General features: G+C 42.9%; 3 protein-coding genes across 7 annotated transcripts in view; 2 read left to right on the forward strand and 1 right to left on the reverse strand.

Annotated features, from left to right (window-relative positions):
• On the forward strand, positions 1–1948 carry LOC106604759 (serum amyloid P-component). Its single transcript, XM_014199767.2, has 3 exons — positions 1–79; positions 204–306; positions 558–1948. The coding sequence occupies exons 2-3, from the start codon at positions 218–220 to the stop codon at positions 1075–1077; spliced, it is 609 nt and encodes a 202-aa protein (XP_014055242.1). The 5' UTR covers positions 1–79; positions 204–217; the 3' UTR covers positions 1078–1948.
• mocos (molybdenum cofactor sulfurase) lies at positions 1682–16460 on the reverse strand. Of its 3 annotated transcripts, XM_014199695.2 has the most exons (15): positions 16185–16460; positions 13656–13745; positions 9703–9769; positions 8931–9575; positions 8672–8748; positions 8209–8408; positions 7895–8011; positions 7392–7787; positions 6984–7146; positions 5201–5288; positions 4850–4974; positions 3061–3157; positions 2656–2797; positions 2460–2564; positions 1682–2108 (listed from the first exon to the last, which is right to left on the reverse strand). In XM_014199695.2, exons 1-15 carry the CDS (start codon positions 16327–16329, stop codon positions 2016–2018), a joined length of 2550 nt encoding a protein of 849 aa, XP_014055170.2. In that variant the 5' UTR covers positions 16330–16460; the 3' UTR covers positions 1682–2015. The 3 variants fall into 3 exon arrangements, with proteins under 3 accessions (XP_014055170.2, XP_014055187.2, XP_014055179.2); XM_014199712.2 differs by lacking the exons at positions 13656–13745; positions 16185–16460 and adding an exon at positions 12979–13185; XM_014199704.2 differs by lacking the exons at positions 13656–13745; positions 16185–16460 and adding an exon at positions 12963–13185.
• The window catches only part of zgc:110045 (PCBP_like_KH domain-containing protein), a 19081-nt gene continuing 9764 nt past the window's right edge, over positions 12530–21846 (forward strand). The window contains exon 1 of one of the 3 annotated variants that reach the window (XM_014199733.2): positions 12530–12667. The gene's annotated coding sequence lies outside the window, so the exon portion shown is untranslated. Of the gene's footprint in view, positions 12668–17094; positions 17457–21846 lie in introns of those variants that run through there. The other 2 variants (XM_014199724.1, XM_014199753.1) reach the window with 2 other exon arrangements.

A 21846-nucleotide genomic window follows, 5' to 3' on the forward strand; every position in this document is an offset into this window, starting at 1 on the left:
CGGCTGTGATTGGGAGTCCCATAGGGCGGCGCACAATTGGCCCAGCGTCGTCCGGGCTTGGCCGGTGTAGGCCGTCACTGTAAATAAGAATTTGTTCTTAACTGACTTGCCTAGTTAAACAAAGGTTAAATAAAAAACATATATAATTTGTTCATCATACAGAGGCTACCAGTATTTACAATGTCCTCTCTCTGTCTCATCAGACCTCTCAGGTAAAATGTTCACATTTCCAAAGGAGTCCGATTCTGATCATGTGGTGCTAATGCCAACAGGAGAAAACTATTCTTCTGTGACAGTATGTCTCAGGTAATCAATGTAGTATTCAATACTTCAATATCTGTCTGATTCTAGCATTAGAAAGCTGTGCAATGCATATGGGCAACAATACTATGGTGTGAGCAGCAGTCAAACACCTGTGAAATATTAATTTTTCTGTGGTAATTCTTAGTAAATAAGTGGGTAATACATGTTTTATTTTTTTGTTGCACTTAGTTAATTTCAGCCACAAAATGTATTTCCAAGGCTTAGCTAACGTGGGTATTATGAATTTCCTAAAGGTATTTCACAGATGTCAAGAGGGCGTTTTCCATCTTTTCCATGGCAACTCCGACAAGCACCAATGACTTCCTGTTGTTCAAAGAGTCTAATGGTGACATGGAGCTACATGTTAGATATGTGGGAAGTGCATTCACAGGGCTACCAGGTGAGCAGAACATGTGGATGTCTCTGTGTGGGAGCTGGGACTCAGTCACCGGACTCAGTCAGGTTTGGATCAATGGGAAGCCGAGTGCAAGGAAGATGGGATACACTGCTGGGAGTGTGCTGAATGGAAAACCCATCATCATCCTAGGCCAGGACCAGGATTCTTATGGTGGAAATTTCGATAAGGGACAAGCGTTTATTGGTCAACTCACTGATGTGCACATGTGGAATTATGGTCTGTCACCTTGTGAGATCCAGCGCTTCACAAGCGACTTAAATTTCACCCCTGGGAATGTACTTAACTGGAGGTCCCTTGAGTACACAATTGATGGGCATGTGGTTCTCGAAAACAAGCAAACACCTTGCCAAGAATGAGCAGTGTTAGCCAATCATTCAGTGTTGTTGAGACATGTTGACTATAATCAAACATCTGAATATGCATGTGTGTCTATTCACAACTATTCTGCAAATCATCATAAAAAGTGTTTTTCTAATCAAATCAAGAAACACATTTTTTCCTAAAGCAATATCCTCCAATGAATCTAATAAAATTACACTCTTTATAGTAAATTGTGTATTTCAGTGCAGGCTCATTGCAAGCCCAGTCTGGGGACAGAGGGGAGGGCAACATGGTTGGGAACGGTGTGATACATTTTTTAGTTGGCACCCAGGTTAAAGGTCGAATTCAGACGTTTTTAAAGGGAAATTTCTCAGGGTAAGAATTTTGCTAGGACTGTCTGGGAGTGGTCTGAGTGGGGAGGGGAAAACTGAAAATTAGCTTTTATTGGCAGAGAGGTTTGGAACTTTCTTATTGGTCTATTAACTCATTTACTGCATGGTGATGTCACCATGGAACGCCAAAACTCCATCCCACCAAAACAGCCTGAAATTTCAGGCAGTCGGTTCAAACAGCTCTTACACTAAAAGGGCATTATCATTATTCCACAGTATTATTCCAACTTCATAGTGTGAAAATATATAAAACACAGAAAAATCCCGTTTTTATTTGGGTAAGCAAACATACTTAATCCACATGTTTAAGGACGAAGTTAACCAAATCAGTTATTCAAAGATAAAACCCCAAAATACCGTTTTGTTTATTTACAAAACATTCAAATCATGTAAACTAAAAAGGTACAGTAATTGATTTACACTTCAGTCTGTATGAGCTCTGTTATTACCTGGGTTGTCTAGCAATATGCAAACACTTATGCAAACACTTCAAATAAATTGAAATTGTATCCCATGCAATGTTTTCTTACATTTTTATGCAGTCCAGACAAACGAAAACACATCTGGAATTGGTAACCTTATCATGACATTTCAGACTTTACAGAAGAGCCAACAGATAGGGTAGAATTAGAGTCTCCCAGTGATTGGTGGACCAGGTACACACCAAATGTCACCTAAAAAACAATCAGAACACATTTACAGCATACTTACTGAATGGGCAAAATGGCCATTGTATCCAAAAAGGAGTAATTTGGGGATAAAGGATACTGTGTACTTTGCTGTGTGCTTTCTTTGTCCTTTTCTATGTACTCTGGCTACCTCTGATCTAAGGTCAATAACACAGACCGTTGCAAATGCAGTCCACCCAGTAGTAAGTCAGATGGTGTGTCATGGTATAGGGACTTTCTGAAAACGCTACACAACCTGGAACACACTGAAATTAAACACAAACTTCCCCGCTCTCTCTCTCTCTCTCTGTCACACACATACACACAAGCACACTGCAGCAGTTGTTTTACACTGACCTTCCCCTTGCGATAGGCAGAGAGAGACAGAAGAGGCTCCTTGGTCTTGGCTCCTGTGCTCTGATCAACCCCGATCATCTGGCATCTGCCACACCGACCTGCCACCTTCATGTCACATCACAAAGAGATGATGCAGTTATAGCTTTTCATGACCATTTCGGTAATAAGTGTCACCGTTTATGATCCGCATCCTCACCTGGAAATGGGTATTTCCAATAGTCAAGTGTGACCAATCATCTTCCTCAAATGGCTCCTTTCCAGAGATGACTAAATTGGCCCGAAATCGACTAATAAGCTTCTGGGTGTCAAGAGGCTGATGGTCATCAGAGGATTCCTGTCTGTCCCACAGTGGTTAGATGAACCACAAGGAACAAGAAAAAAAGGATGGCTCACATTAATCAAAAATAATTGATAATTCAAATGTAACTGTTAACAGAAATTACCTGGGGATTGTTGTGAATAACTCCCTGCTATCAACTAATCAGCATCCAGGATTCAAACAACCCATTTTATAATGCAGAATTTAGTATGTCACAAATTTCAATGTCCTCCACCAAGAATGAGTGAGGCCCTCAGGCAATAATAACATGTTATACTATACCTGCTTGTGATATGTCTCTGAAGCAAATCGACACTGGCACGGTTGACTATTAGGTACTGGGCTTCATTCACCAATGAGAGGGCAGTGGAAGAGACCTCTGGGGCAAGTCATTATGCATTTAAGAGGGCAAAGAAAATTCAAAAATTCATGCATACAAAATATACTGAACAAAAATATAGACGCAACAGTGTTGGTCCCATGTTTCATGAGCAGAAGAAAAAAAAATCCCAGAAATGTTCAATACTCACAAAAAGTGTATTTCTCTCATTCTGTGCACAAATGTATTTGCATCCCCATTAGTGAGCATTTTCCAAGTTAATCCAGCCACCTGACAGGTGTAGCATATCAATAAACGTATTAAACAGCATGATCATTCCACAGGCGCACCTTGTGCTGGGGACAATAAAAGGCCACTCTAAAATGTGCAGTTTTGTCACATAACACAATGCCACAAATGTCTCAAGTTGAGGGAGCATGCAATTGGCATGCTGACAGGACAGCAGGAATTTCCACCAGAGCTGTTGCCAGAGAATTGAATGTTCATTTCTCTACTATAAGCTGCCTCCAACTTTGTTTTAGAGAATTTGGCAGGACTCCCCACCATTCCTCACAACCAAGTGTAACGCCAGCCTGGACCTCCACATCTGGTTTCTTCAGCTGTAGGATTGTCTGGGGGGGGGGGGGTTCTGTATGTAATAAAGCCCTTTTGTGGGGGAAAAAACGAATTCTGATTGGCTGGGCCTGGGTCCCCAGTAGGTGGGCCTGGCTCCCAGGTGCGTGGGCCTCCCCAGATGGCCATGCGCCGTCACAATCTTCAGTCTCTATCCCACTACTCTCTCCTCTATTATCCTATCATCTCTCCATTCTGCTAAATCCTTCTCCCTCTCTCAACATCGACAAGACGGAGCTGCTCTTCCTCCCGGGGAAGGCCTGCCTTCTCAAAGACCTCTCCGTCACGTTTGAGAACCCCACAGTGTTGCCCTTCCAGAGTGCAAATAACCTTGGCGTGACCCTGGTCAACACCCTGTCGTTCTCTGCAAACATCAAAGCAGTGACTCGCTCTTGCAGGTTCATCCTCTACAACATCCGTAGAGTACAACCATACCTCACACAGGAAGCGGCGCAGGTCCTAATCCAGGCACTTGCTGTCGGGACTACTGGAACTCACTGTTGTCTGGGCTCCATGCTTGTGCCATCAAACCTCTGCAACTTATCCAGAACACTGCAGCCAGCCTGGTTATCAACCTTCAAGTTCTCCCAAGTCACCCCACTGCTGCGCACACTCCACAGGCTTCCAGTTGAAGCTTGCATACACTACAAGACCATGGTGCTTGCCTACAGAGCATCAAGAGCAACTGCCCCTCCGTACCTTCAGGCTATGCTCAAATCCTACACCCCAACCCAAGCACTCCGTTCTGCCACCTCTGGTCTCTTGGCACCCCTACGGGAGGGCAGCTCCCGCTCAGCCCAGTCCAAGCTCTTCTCTGTCCTGGCACTCCAATGGTGGAACCAGCTTCCCCCTGAAGCTAGGACAGCAGAGTCCCTGCCCATCTTCCGAAAGCACCTGAAACCCTACCTCTTCAAAGAGTATCTTAAATAATCCCCTCCTCACCTCGAACTGACTTTGCTGATAACTACTGTGATATGTGGTTGTCCCATCTAGCTATCTTAAGATGAATGCACTAACTAACTCGCTTTGGATGAGAGCGTCTGCTAAATGACTAAAATGTAAAATAATACTCTAGTATTGCATCTGAAATTAAGTTTACCAAGGACATTTCCCTTTCACCTTTTTCATGGCCCTTTTTCATGTCACGACTGAAATCAGGACTTTGCCTTATCAAACGACAAGGCTGTCCAAGGAACTCTGAGAGCCATGACGCAGCTTCATCGCCACAGTCCACTGTCTCCACCCTTTGGATGGAGAGAATACAATAACAACCATTACAACACTTCGGAATCAAGGGGATGGTCAAATATCCTTTTAAATGATCTGTTATAACATCTGAAGGTGACTAAAAGGTATTGAAAAAAAAAATCTGAAAAATGCGTCAAAATGAAACATGCCATTCTGATGACATGTCTTTCAAGCCTACTCTACAAAGACATAGCTAGTAGTTTAATAAGAAAGCCAACTCACCTGTCACCACACACCATGTTTTGACACACCCTATGACTCTGGTGTGGCTCATTGTGGTTTTCCAAAGGGACACAAATAGTGTTCATTCCTGAGAGAGAAGAGGAACTCTTTTAGAACAGTTCTGAAAATGTGTTACTGAAATGTATTTGAGGGGTGCTGCTGAATAAAAATTCCTGACGTGTCACAATAAAACATTTTATTTATATATATATATATATATATATATATATATATATACACACACACACATACACACACTCAGTTTATTAGGTACACCACCCCTTTCACGAAAATGGTTCGCTCCTAGAGACAGTGAGTCACGTGGCCGTGGCTTGCTATATAAAGCAGGCGGAGAGGCATAGAGGCATTCAGTTACTGTTCGCTTGAACATTAGAATAGGCTAAACGAATGACCTAACTGACATTGAGCATGGTATGATTGTCGGTCCAGGCGTGCCGGTTCCAGTATTTCAGAAATGGCCCGGCATCCTCTACTTCTCATGCACGACAGTGTCTATCTAGGGTTTACCGAGAATGTTGCGACAAACAAAAAAACTTCCTGTCAGCTGCGGTCTTGTGGGCGAAAACAGCTCGTTGACGAAAGATCGAAGGAGAATGGCAAGAATTGTGCAAGCTAACAGGCAGGCCACAAACAGGCAAATAATGGCGCAGCACAACAGTGGTGTTCAGAACGGAATCTTGCAACGCACAACTTGTTAGTCCTTGTCATGGATGGGCTGTTGCAGCAGACGACCACACCGGGTTCCACTCCTAAAGGCTAAAAACAAGAAGAAGCAGCTCCAGTGGGCACGCGATCACCAACACTGGACAACTGAGGAGTGAAAAAGCATTGCCTGGTCTGATGAATCCAGGTTCCTGTTGAGTCAGGATTTGGTGTAAGCAGCATGAGTCCACGGCCCCATCCTGCTTGGTGTCAACGGTACAGGATGGTGGCAATGGTGTACTGTGTGGGGAATGTTTTTCTGGCACACGTTAGGTGCCTCAATCCCAATTGAACAATGTTTCCATGCCATGAAAAATTCAGGCTGTTCTGGAGGCAATGGGAGATCTTTGATGTTATGGTGCTATTTTGCTTCCACCGGTCCAGGGGCCGTTGTTAAGGTCAACGGCATCATGAACTTTATCCAGTACCAGGACATTTTAGCCAAAAATCTGGTTGCCCTTGCCAGGAGGTTGAAACTTGGTCACAAGTGGATCTTTCAGCAAGACAATAACCCCAAGCACACATCAAAACAAAATAATAAATGGTTAATTGAACACAAAAATCAACATTTTGCGATGGCCATCTCAGTCTACGGACTTCAGACCCATTGAAAACCTGTGGTTTGAATTGGAGAAGGCAGTCCATAAGCGCAGACGAAGGATACCAATGATCTGGAAAGATTCTGTATGGACAAATGGTCTAAGATCCCTGCCAATGTGTTCTCCAATCACATTTTTTTTTTTTAAAGGCTCAGTGCTGTTATCCTTGCAAGGTGAGGTATGGGAAGGTATTGAAAACAGGGGTGCCTAAAACATTATTACTTGTTTAACAAAATGTCTTTCTCTGGGCAGTTGTATTAGTATAAAATAATAATTGAAAAACATTTGCATACAACATTTACATTTTAGCAGACACTCTTACCCAGAGTGACTTACTGTAGTGAGTGCATACATTATTTATATAATATATCTCAGATTTGAATAATTTATTTTATAGTCTTTTTTGCACATCCTTATCAAGGGTGCCACAACCTTTGGAACTGACTATATAGATGTCTGACCTGAGGCCTGCAGGTGCAGTGTGTTTGAGGGCAGGTAGATCTGTGGATGAATGAGGCATAAGCGTGGTTCTCTCTTTTGGTTCAGACACACTCTATTACCATTCACCACCATCCAGCCCCGGTCATGGAGCAGACCCAGAGGGCCCACTGGCCAGTCAGTCACCTGCATAAACCCATATCACAATCAAAACACAGAAGAAGTGAGAAATCAATTGATAGTACTGCTAGGCAAACACGCATATTGTAATTGTGTTTAGTTGATGAAATAGTACTTCTTACAACTAATATCCAACGATAGGTTTTTGATACTTTTATCAAATGATAATATGGGTATTTGGTGAACTATAATCATTTGCATTGTAGATCTGATGACAGCCAAACAATATTAAAAGTGAAATGTGCTCAAACCTCAAACGCTGCACAGGATTTGATTGGATATATGTAAATGTTAGTCAGAGTCTGGGCCTTCTCATGGCTCTTTGCATCTTTGGTGATGGCCTTCCCTCCACGTTGGTTCACAACTGGATCTGTAGATGCATGCACTCTCTCATCTATGTGGTCAGGTTTACCATTGGTAAGCATGCTGAGGAGACATTGACTGGAACCTTTAGAAGAGGTGTTCGATTTCAGTCTGTCTAGTTTATCTTGGTCCACTTTTACTGGTTTCTCCACAAAGCAGTCTGCAACGAAGTTCAGGAAGTTTTGGCAGTCCTGGAAGGTTGACATGTAGCCGAAGGATACACGCACAGATCCCGTTGGACGGCCGTCTACCAGGTCTATGTTGTCTCCACAGACATGACCCGCCTTGAAGAACACAGAAGAGGACATGACAACAGTATATTAAGATGAAGAATAATCTTTATCGTCTTTTGCACAAACACGTGCAATGACACTTACAATTCATTACTCACCTGTAGGTTGCTCTTCACCACTTGATTGGTGATGCCAAGGAAGAGCTGACAGGCACCTGTGTTGCAGAAGCAACCTGTCCGCACATGGATATTAAAAAGGCTAGCCAGCTTGTCCACCTAAGGAGACGAGAAAATGGAAAATGGCTAGACATTTAAATCAATCAGCAGAAATGTAAGACAGAAAAATTAATTGCATTCATAACACACTTAGGCTTTGTTAATTCTGAATTGACTTCTGTGTGGATGTGTGAAATAAATAAATGCAAAAAAAAACTTGAGGGTGTAGTAAATAAAATAAGCTCATTTGAGTGGACCTGAGAGTATCCAATCATTTGTCCATGACAGTCCATCAAGTTGAAGTTGAGGATGGCTCCCTGTGTGTTCGGGTTCTCAAACTCACTATGGGAGTATATCTGAGCAACTGGTTGTCCGTTGCCATGGCAAAGACTAGACAGCAACATGTAGGTATAGCGTGTTAAACCAAATGTATGCAGCTGGATCTTGTCCATGCCTCCTGAAGGAGAAAAAAATTATACTGAGCTGCAATACAATAGTAGAAGTGTTTCATTGACTCATTTCAATCTCTGTAGAATATTGGTCCCCTCCTTACTGATGTTAAAGATTTCTGTCAAATTGATTTAATGAACAGCCACTCAACCATTTGAAAATGATTTCAAATTCAGAGTTCTTACTTTGATACTTAATGTAATGACAGATGATATTGATGCATAACTTTTTGTTTCATCCATGTCTTTTCAATTATTCACATGTACATACCTGTGAGCGTGTGGAGAGAATCAAAACTATGATTTAGAGCAATGATGTCTAGGAAAGAGATGGTGCCATCTTCAAACCTTAATTTGAGAACAAAACCACAAGATGTGTCACAAAATAAATAAAAATAAATAATAAAAAAAAATCACAAAATATTTTCTCTCTAAGCCTTGCTCACTCAACTTCATAAATAACTTCAAAAAACCACATTTGTTCATTTACACGTGTATAATTACATTTCAAAGCTCATGCAATAGTTTACCGGCTAGCCATATTTGGCGCTGGCACATAATAGTTATCCCCTGCTAGGTAGGCCGCTGCTGTCCCTCCACCAAAATACGTCTTTCTTAGGAGGGCAGCTGTATCATTCCGGACGAGAAGAGCCCCTAAACCTGTGGGGAAGCCAAACATCTTATAGAAGGAGAAGGGAACAAAGTCAGCTGGGTGCTCCTGCAGATCCAGCGGAGAGCAGCTGGCAAAAGAGGCAGCATCCAGCAGGACGAACCACCGGCCCTTGCTGTCACACGCTGGGTAGAGCTGCCGCGCCTGGATGCCCCTCACGTACCCCAGAGGGTATTTTCTGCCAGAGAAATTGCTCTGTGCTGGGTAACAGAAGAGGTGTGGTGTCTGGCAACTGCTGCCTTCACTCTGGACCACATCTTTGGCTCTGGCCTCTATCTCCTCGGGGGAGACAGGTAGAGAAACTACTCCCAGTGCTGAAGTAACTCCTCTGATACCGACCACCGAGGTATGGTTATCAGTCAGATAGCAGAACTGACTGGCTGGCTCCATAGCAGTGGGAGGCCTCCAGGGAAAGCTCTCAGCGACTAATTTGAGAGCTGCCGTACAGCCAGAGGTGAAAATCACTGAGTAATCGTCTGGAGTGGTGTTAAAATGCTGCAATATCCTGCAAGAAAATACATTTCTGTTCAGTACATGTCCTCAATAGGAGGGCATAAATTAGTGGTCACACAGTCACATTCATTAGGATGGTATAATGGTGATTAATTATTTCTGTGAAAGGAGAGGCTTACCTGTATCTGACATGATCCACTGTATCATGTGTCAGTCTGCTGCTGGGGTTATGGCTGTGAGGGTTGCCTAAAAACAACAATATTAGAAGAATATATTGAAACTATTTCTCAAGCAAGAATTTTGCTAGGACTGTCGGAGTGGTATGAGTGAGGGGAAAACTTAAAACTAGCTGTTATTGGCAAAGAGGTTTGGAACTCTTTGTTATTGGTCTTTTAACCAATTTAAAGCCTGGTGATGTCACCAGGCAAACCAAACACCCGCCCATGCACATAGTCTGATTTAAAGGTCCTGTGTAAATTGTATTTTCAACCAGCAACTATCAGGAGATAACATTGATAAAATGTTTTCACACTTTTACAGTGTTAGTTTCATCAGCTGTTGTACAATATGATACAAAACACAGGAAAACGTAATTTTAACTAAACTGGACCTTGAAGATAGAGGACCCAGCAGCCTATTTAGTTGGTGTGGAGCAGCAACAGTCTCTGAGTCGGAAATTCAGGTGCAAATCAATCAGTCAAATGTAATTATAAAGACATCAGCAGATGTCACAAAGTGCCATACAGAAACCCAGCCTAAAACCCCAAACAGCAAGCAATGCAGATGTAGAAGCATGGTGGAGGAACCTAGGAAGAAGCCTAGAGAGGAACCAGGCTCTGAGGGGTGTCTAAAAGTAGGAGGTATTTATTTACAGTGCAGGGCAGGCAGTGATGAAGAAGACTGGATACAAATTTGAGTATTTATAAAGTTAAATTTTATTTATAAAGTATTAGGAAAAACAGTTGACAAAAATACTTGTAATTTGCAATTGGCTACTTTGCTACTTATAGGCAAAACGCCTATAAACAAATCTGAGTTTGGCAGAGCTATTGCCTAGTAACAGGGAACAAAACCGGAAAAGGAAATTATTTGAGGAACAGAACCCGAACCGGAAACATATGTGATCTATACTCTTCTGGAACAGAACAGTTATTTTAAAAGAATGGGAACCAGTTAATAACATCATTTTACATTCCAGGCATATTTCTTCCAGTCCCCTTACTCTGTCACTCACAAATGTATTCCAGTGCCTGTGTTCCAGTGCCATATTCCAGTGTGCATGTGTGTGTGTAGGGTACCTGCCCCTCCCCTCTGAAGCAAGGTTACTAGCATTATTCAGAAATTAGGGAGAGATGTTTAAAAGAATGGATTGAGGAAGTTAAGGAACCTATAGTTATCACATTTCACATTGTATTTATTAACTACAAAAAGCTAAGACGTGTTTTTAATTATAGTTCTGCTCTGCACACACAACAAGCTTGTTAGTTAGCTAGTTAACATTTGCTCTGGTCCAACGGTAAACCAACTCGGAAGTTCAAAAACGTTCAAAGTTCTCCATAGAAGTCGCCCATCTGTAGGCATAATTCTGTGGGCCTTATTCAGATCATGTATGTCATAACAAGATGCCCAGCACTTCAAGACAAGCTTCCTCCAGCCTCTCTTTATGTTGCATCTCACGCCCTACACTGTGACTGGCAGCATAGTGTGTGTGTTTGTATTTCATTATGATTAAACCATGCTGTTAAGACAAAATAAAATTAGCTGTTAATGACTTCCTGTACAGATTAAATCACTTACCTGCTCCATGGCAAGCTGCTCTATCAACACTGATAGGTGAAGTAATTTAATGTAGAGCTAAATGTAAAAAATATATAATTTTCAGAGGTTTAAAAAAGGAAGGCAGATGACCTTGGTGTGACATTATGGCCCAATCCAGCCTTTTTGCCTAAGGTTTTATCACCCGTTCACATCAATCAAGCCCTCGAGCTGGCGGCCTGCTGCCCCTCTCCTTTGCGGAGGAGGAGCGAGCAAATCTCCTGTGTCCAGTCCGTTCCCTCAAATGCAATATGCAAGCCATGGCACACTACAGGAAGTCAGACCAGCTGTTTCGGTGCTTTGGTGGGAAGTAAGTCCGGTGCTGTTGGGTAAATTGGACAACGGCTGACCCCCGCCATTCAGTTTATGCCTCTACACCTGTTTGTGGGGTTTGGGGGGGGGGTTGGCTGCATCGCCATCTTGGGCTGGCGAGCACCTGTTTTAGGCTAGTGGTAGGGCCAAGGGCATGTGTAGGGCTGGGCCGAGTTAGAGCGGCAAGGTTGACGTGCATCTGGCCTCCCTCTGTGATGCCTGGTTTCTGGGCTGTGCGTTCCACACCTTTTTCACCTATTATATTACTTAAATCATGAACTAATATAATAGTAACAGGAGACTGTATTACAACAGCTACCACAATATACAGTAAAAGGTAGAGAGCTACAATAATCTGGCGGGAGTTGTACAGCACCCGCAAAATAATTTTAGGTTAGCCTAGCTATGACCACAGGGCTGGAGAGATACGTTTAAACGTAAGCTTGTTTATTTGAAACACGCAAGAACGGCCGTCGTTTGGTAAGCCAAGCTGACAACACACAGTGGCAGCTAGGTGGAGTTGGTAAGCCAAGCTGACAACACACAGTGGCAGCTAGGTGGAGTTGGTAAACTAGCTGACAACACACAGTGGCAGCTAGGTGGAGTTGGTAAACTAGCTGACAACACACAGTGGCAGCTAGGTGGAGTTGGTAAACTAGCTGACAACACACAGTGGCAGCTAGGTGGAGTTGGTAAACTAGCTGACAACACACAGTGGCAGCTAGGTGGAGTTGGTAAGCCAAGCTGACAACACACAGTGGCAGCTAGGTGGAGTTGGTAAACTAGCTGACAACACACAGTGGCAGCTAGGTGGAGTTGGTAAACTAGCTGACAACACACAGTGGCAGCTAGGTGGAGTTGGTAAACTAGCTGACAACACACAGTGGCAGCTAGGTGGAGTTGGTAGACTAGCATGTCATTAATACCTGGGGAGAGGGATGCCTAGGGAAGGCAATGTGAATCTCACGTCTTATAGCTGGCTAGGCTTACAACCTTCCTAGACACGCGGTTATCTAGGTAAGTGACCCATTCAAATTTTAAATAGTTGAAGGACGACTAGTGCCCGGTGGCCTCGATAACGAGCATAGCAATGGAGGATATCTTGACAAGGTTGGCACCGGAGTACGGTGGACAACACACACATACAAACTAGCTAGTGGGCTAAGTCAGCACAACACAAGAAAGCCCGATATCCTCTGATAAAAGGGATAGGTAAGGGGAGAGCTGTCACACAGCATCGGAGGGCAAATTCCACGCTCTGACACACAGGTCACAGGCCGTTGGTGACAGACTGACAATACACACAACTCACACAGAGTTTAGCTTACCCTACCGGGACCTGGGAAGATGCAATCTGAAAAACGGGAGCAGCGGAGCAGTCAACTTGTGCGATACAGCTCCGCTGACTTTGCGAGAATAAATAAGAGACAGTGCATGGTACCGCATGGTCTGCCATTTTATATGAACACTGGGGCATGTCCTCCCATGCTGTCAGGTCACTGGTGTGACTTTGTTGTTATAACTCGACCTGCGTGGAACGTGAGGGGTATAACCCATAATGTCAACCATACTGACGGTCTGAAAGGTATGAAGTAGAACTGGTCGGAGCAGTGGAATGGAATGAAAAATAATTATGGTTCTGTTCGGGAACTAAACTAGTGGAAAATAATTTGTTACCCCAACAAGTAGTTCTCCATGAATAAGGAGAATGGGGATCCTAAAAGGACTTGCCCTGACATACACCATTCACATCTTTAAAAAGGTAAATTCGCAATAAACAGTGATAATATTATGCTTGAATGGCAATATTATAGTACAATTGACATGCAATGGCCAATACATTACTTGTTAATAAAAACAAGAGCATAATTTACATAAATAGTCCAAAAATGTATTTAGCAATCCCAGATTTCCCCTTTAATCAAATGACTTTTCACACTTGTAACAATTCAGCACATTACATCAGTTGTAGCCAATTATATTTGTTATGTGAAGAAATACTCACCATATACATTCGTGCAGATATCCTGATAGAATTCTCTCACCAATGACTCAGGGTATAGTGTTGTTCCAGCATGATCCAGGTATGTAATGCCTGTCAAATAGTTGGTTTTGAAATTAGAGAAATCTCGGCAAAGAGTTTTTATTTGGATATACCCTGCTGAAAAAAACTGTTCTAAAAAAACAAGCTGGTCAGTGCTGGTATGATGCTGGTCAAGGTGGTCTGACCAGCATGGTCTAGCTGGTTACCCAGCATTCTCTATTGCGGTTTCATTTTTAGAATTGTTTGTTTCAATATATTTTTTTGTTTGTTGTGTTTGTGCATGTACATTGAGTGATTCATTAATATTATGCTACACAAAGATACATCACAGAACTATGGGAAAGCAGTGTTTGGCAGGTGAGGGTGAAGGACACTGTCTACAGGTGTCCTAGCTAGCTAATTACCGGTGGGTGTTGACCCCGGCTCCCGCCTGTGTACTGGGGTCCTTGCTAGCTAGTACACAGTGTCTTACGACCCCAGCCTTTCCGAGAACCTGCCCTCGGTGTAACGTTAACAGAAATGCGGGAAAGCAGTGCTCGGCAGGTGGGGGCAAAGAACACTTTCTCCCGGTGTCCTGGATAGATAACTACCGGTGTCGCCCCCGCCTACGGCCTGAGTCGTAGCTTAAACATTAACTAAAAAAACACACACATGCAGGATCGCCCTGAATTGCAGGCCCCTAGCACACCCTTCTCGTTTTTTTCAGCAGGGAAATCACTTATGTGCATCTAATTACAACACTTGCACTACTAGTGGTAAGTACAGGTATTGTCATAAGAACACAACAACATATTATGTAGGACCAAACCTGCTGTAATTATAATTAAATAAATAAATAAATACATGCACACATAACTAGATACATTAATTAATAAATCCACACATAATTTTAAAAAAAAGCAAGGAAATACAAAAACACTGACTAAAATTAATATTCTCTACATATCTGTACGTATTCAATTATTTATCTAATTGTTCAAACTTTAATTAATTTATATATTTTTTGTATTTCTTCCTCCAATATCATAATGAGGAGGTTTCAATCAAACTTCTGTGGGTGGTATCTAACACACCATTGGTTGATCAATGTCACAGCACGTGGGTGGGTCTAATTTGTGGAACGTTCCAACAGGAATCCGTTCCAAAAACTTTGTAAAGTACAAGGTTGCCAACAAACAACGCATACAAAGTAGCATGATCAATTCACCTAGCTAACTAGCTGCCGAATAGGCAGCAATTCACCACATAGCTTATTCTTAATGTTTGTCCATAGGCTACCAGAGACGTTTTTCGGAATAAACGTGGTGAGTGAAAACTTAATGAAATAGCCCATTATTCCGCCGCTATATAACTTTGTATGCGTTGTTTGTTGGCAACCTTGTTATTTACGAAGATTCCTGTTGGAACGTTCTACAAATGATACCCATCCACAGCGCGTTGCTAGACTGATTTTGCACCACCTATGTGAAGCTAGCAACAATAACGATTAGCCACAATAGTAGAATTTGAGGATTGCCTTCAAAATAAAAGTCCAAAATTGAAACTGACGCAAACGGATACAAATAGTGGATTCATGCCATATTTGAGCTGAATAATAATTAAACGTTTGGAATGTTGTTATATAAATTCAACAAAATACAATAATTAGTTAATTTGAAATTGCACTGTGGATGTATTAGACTTCAGAATTGTATTGGGGGCATACTGTATGCATTGTACAGCCTTGTCTATGGCTCTTGGGTCCATGAAACGTTCACAACTGTGAAGAGTTAACACAAATATTAGTGTTGTAGGTCTTATTGCAGGACTTTGACACCACTGTGAAATGAGCCACACTAGCTAACCAGTCAACCTACTGTGTATTGAACGTTCATATTGCAATGTACAGCTTTACCTATGGATCTTGGCTCCATGAAATGAGGTATCAGCCTACTCGGTGACACCCACAGAATACAACTGTTTAGAGTTTACACAGCAGCATATAATAGACATTATCTCCAATGTCCCCCCCAAAAAGTGACATATCATATTGATACATAGCTATATGCGCTACACATTATTTTTCGGGGGGTGCTAATGTGAAACAACTTTGAATACGTTCTGTCATACTTAAACGCAGCCCAGGCAAATGTCATTGCTCAACACACCGTGGCATTGATCAACCAATGGTGTTATATACCACCCACAAATATGTTTGCTTGACACCTCCTCATTATCATGTTGGAGGAAGAAATACATAAATAAATAAATGAAGAAATAATATAAATGAATAAAATGAAAGAATGTGGGATTAATTATTTTAAATCATGATTTTTTAAATATGTATTTGTGTGCATTTATTTATGTATTTATATATGCATGTATTTATGGCAGATTTGGTACTGCATAACATATACAGTAGGCAGACCTATGTTACAATGTTACATCACCGGTTTGCATTGAACCAGCTTAAGTTAACATAAGCCCCACGCAAAAAGTAGCCCACTGTACCTTTAATCCTTGAGAACTCCCGTTCTATCATGTCTTGGAAGACACTCTTATAACCGTAATGATTCCAAACTTCCTCGAAGCTCTCAAACGTACACAGTTGATTAAAATTCAACGATTCCTTCTCCATGGCCTCTTGCAGTGGCATTTTCGCGTCTACCTGAATTGTAACTTGCACATGTCGAATGGCAGTATTGAGTTGACAAAGTTCTAAGTCCACACTGCATCTCTGACAGACAGTGACAGTCTGTTTTAGTAGTAGTCATTTGTATCGAAACGATTTACCTCGCATTCCCAAGACAAGATGACTGAGATAATTATAGATCTGTTACTGAGAATGCAGGAAATGGAATACAACATCATTTACATTTGAAAGTGGACCGAGTCTGTCAATCGGGACAATAAGCGAGCAAAACATAATACTGGCTAATGAAAATGAAATACTGTTGCTATTATTAAGGATGTATTTAGTGATAACCATAACAATTCAAATTCCTATTCAGTCAATTCAAGGAGTGAATTGAAATGTAATTCAAGAATGTGCATAAACACACACACATTAATGTAGTCATGTACACACACATGTAGAAATGCAATAATAATATTTTTGATATATGGAGGCCAAAGCACGTGGTCTGGAAGCAAGTGACATGAGAGATTCGCAGAGGCCGTTATTGTCTCCTTTCCATGTAGTGAGCAGTAATTAAATATGCCGCTTATGCTTCGCTGATTAATTTCCCTTCACAATTTGGTGGCTCAGCTGAATGCAGCTCTATGGGCAGAAGGGCTGTATTGTATCCATTATGGCCTCATTATGGGTTGTAAAGGGCTTGATGTGGGGGAGGGGTAGAGTAAGGATAAAGCACCCCATGAAGACATTATGGATATCTCTCTAAACATAACCCATGCAGACACTGTAACCATAGCTCTCTCTGGACAGTGTCCTGCAGAGGAGCCACTTTGCCCTGCCCTCAGGTCTCAGCAGCTAGTGGATCTCTCCACAGAGCAACACCTCTCATGTGCCACTGAAATAGAGAGATGCAGGTTATTTTGCCCTCTGTAGGGGCTTATCTAGGGCTAAGCTAGGGGATGGACAAATAGCAAAGCCAACCTCACTCCAGCCAGTCTAGGGTTGCACTGATAGCCATCTGTCGATTCTCTGTGCAATAACTGACAACAAAGGGGGTTAAACATTTGACGACGACTGTAAAACTAGAGGACTACTCATTCTGGAGAGACGAGGAAGAGGAACTAATATTTATACTAAAACAGCAGGTTAGTGTTTAATACTAATAGTTCTTGTCACATTACAGGCCCCTCAACAAATGGGGCTAACAGAGGATTAGGCTTTCAAATACGTCATGTTTCCCTTGGTAATAATATTGCAAAGAAGAAAACTACAGTAGTCTTATTCAACCGTAGACTTTAATCCCATGTTCTTTTAACGATTTACAAATAAATTGCCCTCTTATCTTGAGTTCTGTAATGTAGACTTACAATAGCCGGCTTCCCTGAGTTGACACATACTTAGCTACCCGTGTCATTGAGTTTCTATACCCTTATTGTTAAATGCAAATCAAATCAAAATCAATCTTTATTTGCCACATACGCCGAATACAACAAGTGTAGACTTTACCGTGAAATGCTTACTTAAAAGCCGTTAAACCAACAGTGCAGTTCAAAAAGAAGAAAATATTTACCAAGTAGGCTACAATAAAAAAAGTAATAATAAAAAGTAACACAATAAGAGTAACAATAACGAGGCTATATACAGGTGGCACCGGTACCAAGTCAGTGTGCAGGAGTACAGGCTAGTTGAGGTAATCTGTACATGTAGGTGGGGGCGAAGTGACTATGCATAGGTAACAAACAAACAGCGAGTAACAGCAGTGTACAAGAGGGGGCAATTTTTATGAATTGTTCAGCAGTCTAATGGCTTGGGGGTAAAAACTGTTGAGAACCCTTTTTGTCCTAGACTTGTCACTCTGGTACCGCTTTCCATGCGGTAGTAGAGAGAAGACTATGACTGGGGTGGCTGGGGTCTTTGACAATTTTTAGGGCCTTCCTCTGACACCGCCTGGTGTAGAGGTCCTGGATGGCAGGCAGCTTAGCCCCAGTGATGTACTGGGCCGTACGCACTACCCTCTGTTGTGCCTTGCATTCAGGGGCCGAGCAATTGCCGTACCAGGCAGTGATGCAACCAGTCAGGGTGATCTCAATGTTGCAGCTGTAGAACCTATTGAGGATCTCAGGACCCATGACGAAAATGTTTAGTTTCCTGAGGGGGAATAGGCTTTGTCATGCCCTCTTCATGACTGTCTTGGTGTGTTTGGACCATTCTAGTTTGTTGTTGATGTGGACACCAAGGAACTTGAAGCTCTCAACCTGCTCCACTACAGTCCCGTCGATGAGAATTGGGGCGTGCTCGGTCCTCCTTTTCCTGTAGTCCACAATCATCTCCTTAGTCTTGGTTACGTTGAGGGATAGGTTGTTATTCTGGCACCACCCGGCCAGGTCTCTGACTTCCTCCCTATAGACTGTCTCGTCGTTGTCGGTGATCAGGCCTACCACTGTTGTGTCGTCTGCAAACTTAATGATGGTGTTGGAGTCGTGCCTGGCCATACAGTCATGGGTGAACAGGGAGTACAGGAGGGGACTGAGCACGCACCCCTGGGGAGCTCCAGTGTTGAGGATCAGCGTGGCAGATGTGTTGCTACCTACCCTCACCAGCTGGGGGCGGCCCGTCAGGAAGTCCAGGATCCAGTTGCAGAGGGAGGTGTTTAGTCCCAGGATCGTTAGCTTAGTGATGAGCTTTGAGGGTACTATGGTGTTGAACGCTGAGCTGTAGTCAATGAATAGCATTCTCACATAAGTGTTCCTTTTGTCCAGGTGGGAAAGGGCAGTCTGGAGTGCAATAGAGATTGCATCATCTGTGGATCTGTTTGTGCGGTATGCAAATTGGAGTGGGTCTAGGGTTTCTGGGATAATGGTGTTGATGTGAGCCATTACCAACCTTTCAAAGCACTTCATGGCTACAGACGTGAGTGCTACGGGTCTGTAGTCATTTAGGCAGGTTGCCTTTGTGTTCTTGGGCACAGGGACTATGGTGGTCTGCTTGAAACATGTAGGTATTACAGACTCGGTCAGGGAGAGGTTGAAAATGTCAGTGAAGACACTTGACAGTTGGTCCACGCATGCTTTGAGTACATGTCCTGGTAATCCGTCTGGCCCAGCGGCTTTGTGAATGTTGACCTGTTTAAGGGTTTTGTTCAGGGGGCCTCCCGAGTGGCGCAGTGGTCTAAGGCACTGCATCACAGTGCTAGCTGTGCTGCTAGAGATTCTGGGTTCGAGTCCAGGCTCTGTAGCAGCCGGCCAAGCATCGTCCGGGTTAGGGGAGGGTTTGGCCGGCAGGGATATCCTTGTCCTATCACGTACTAGTGACTCCTGTGCGGGCCGGGCGCAGTGCACGAGTCCGTTCAGGAGTTGCAGCGATGAGATAAGATTGTAACTACCAATTGGATACCACAAAATTGGGGTGAAAATACACACACACAAAAAAGAAGGTTTTGTTCACATCGGCTACCGAGAGCGTTATCACACAGTCATCCAGAACGCCGGTGCTCTCGTGCATGCTTCAGTGTTGCTTGCCTCGAAGTGAGCATAAAAGGCATTTAGCTCGTCTGCTAGGCTCGCGTCACTGGGCAGCTTGTGTCTGGGTTTCCCTTTGTAGTCCGTAATAGTTTTCAAGCCCTGCCACATCCGATGAGCGTCAGAGCCGGTTTTGTTCCATTTTATTCCATGCAGTGTTCCATTTTATGTACAGAACTGCATTTTATTGACGAAACTAATATAAAAGTGCGGCTTTAGGTCAAAAATGGTGGTTTTGAGTATAAATATGTTCGCCAATGTTCTATGCCCTTGTACACCAGGAAAACATTTATTTTATCCCCAAGCTTAGATTGGCCTAACCTCGTTGCATGATGTGAGAGGAAGGTTTTAATATACTCCGATGTTACAGAACAGTATTTAGGCCCTATAACGCACAATTAGGGCGCGGGCACACAACACAGTCTCTGAACAAAGTCACTTTTCTTATGATAAATATCTTCCAGAAATGACTATTTCATGAGTATCAAAGATCAAATTCATTATCGATTTTGTGCTCAAGATAAGAGTTAGTCAAGAGTACATGTGAACACTGAAGTGTAACTGAATTTTGCTCACGAAGATGAAATTGTTATTAAAACCCGTTGTCACTGCACGTGTGTTTGTTGTAGTTTGGGAAAAGCATGAATGATTGAAATATGAGATCATCTGTAAATCATGTTTGTGGCTGCTGCTTTGCATCAGTGTTTTGTTCTAAAGTATTGAGTGGGTGCTGACAAGCTAGAGGTGAAAGAAATGGGTCAGAAGGGTCTTAAGCATTAACCAAACAAATCATGGCCTATAGGATTAGGCTGGGATGTTGCTGTTTGTTGGATGCATTTACAGAACCTTAAAATGACACAGAGAAGGGAATCACTCTTGTTAGGCCATATATACAGTGCATTCGGAAGGTATTCAGACCCCTTGATACGTTACAGCCTTATTCTAAAGGGATTAAATAACACAATTTCCTCGGCAATCTACACACAATACCGCATAATGACAAAGCGAAAACAGGTTTTTAGGCATTTTTTGCAAATGTATAAAAAATAAAAAACAGAAATACCTTATTTACATAAGTATTCAGACCCTTTGCTCTGAGACTCAAAATTGAACTCAGGTGCATCCTGTTTCCATTGATCATACTTGAGATGCTTCTACAACTTGATCGGAGTCCACCTGTGGTAAATTGAATTGATTGGGCATGATTTGGAAGGCATACACCTGTCTATATAAGGTCCCACAGTTGACAGTGCATGTCAGAGCAAGCCATGAGGTCGAAGGAATTGTTCGCAGAGCTCCGAGACAGGATTGTGTCAAGGCACAGATCTGAAGAAGCGTACCAAATAATGTCTGCAGCATTAAAGGTTCGCAAGAACACAATGGCCTTCATCATTCTTAAATGGAAGAAGTTTGGAACCACCAAGACGTGTCCTAGAGCTGGCTGCCCAGCCAAACTAAGCAATCGGGGGAGAAGGGCCTTGGTCAGGGAGGGGATCAAGAACCTGATGGTCACTCTGACAGAGCTCTAGAGTTCCTCTGTGGAGATGGGAACGATCTCTGCAGCACTCCACCAATTAGGCCTTTATGGTAGAGTGGCCAGATGGAAGCCACTCTTCAGTAAAAGGCACATGACAGCCCGCTTGGAGTTTGCCAAAAGGCACCTAAAGACTCTCAGACCATGAGAAACAAGATTCTCTGGTCTGATGAAACCAAGATTGAACTCTTTCGCAGAAACCTGGCACCCTCCGCTACGGTGAAGGATGATGGTGGCAGCATCATGCTGTGGGGATGTTTTTTGTTTTTCAGCGGCAGGGACTGGGAGACTAGTCAGGATCGAGGCAAAGATGAACGGAGCAAAGTACAGGAAGATTCTTGATGAAAACCTGCTCCAGAGTGCTCAGGACCTCAGGCTTGGGCGAAGGTTCACCTTCCAATAGGACAACGACCCTAAGCACACAGTCAAGACAACGCAGAAGTGGCTTCGGGACAAGTCTCTGAATGTCCTTGAGTGGCCCAG

The sequence above is a fragment of the Salmo salar genome, chromosome ssa01 (assembly GCF_905237065.1).
Source record: "Salmo salar chromosome ssa01, Ssal_v3.1, whole genome shotgun sequence".
NCBI lineage: Eukaryota > Metazoa > Chordata > Actinopteri > Salmoniformes > Salmonidae > Salmo > Salmo salar.

Coding starts and splice junctions, on each gene's coding strand:
- LOC106604759 (XM_014199767.2), top strand. CDS start 218: ATGTTCACATTTCCAAAGGAGTCCGATTCTGATCATGTGGTGCTAATG. Junction 307..557: donor TCTGTGACAGTATGTCTCAG/GTAATCAATGTA, acceptor AATTTCCTAAAG/GTATTTCACAGATGTCAAGA.
- mocos (XM_014199695.2), bottom strand. CDS start 16,329: ATGCCACTGCAAGAGGCCATGGAGAAGGAATCGTTGAATTTTAATCAA. Junction 4,975..5,200: donor AACATGGTGTGTGGTGACAG/GTGAGTTGGCTT, acceptor CTCCATCCAAAG/GGTGGAGACAGTGGACTGTG. Junction 2,565..2,655: donor TTGGAAATACCCATTTCCAG/GTGAGGATGCGG, acceptor TGTGACATGAAG/GTGGCAGGTCGGTGTGGCAG.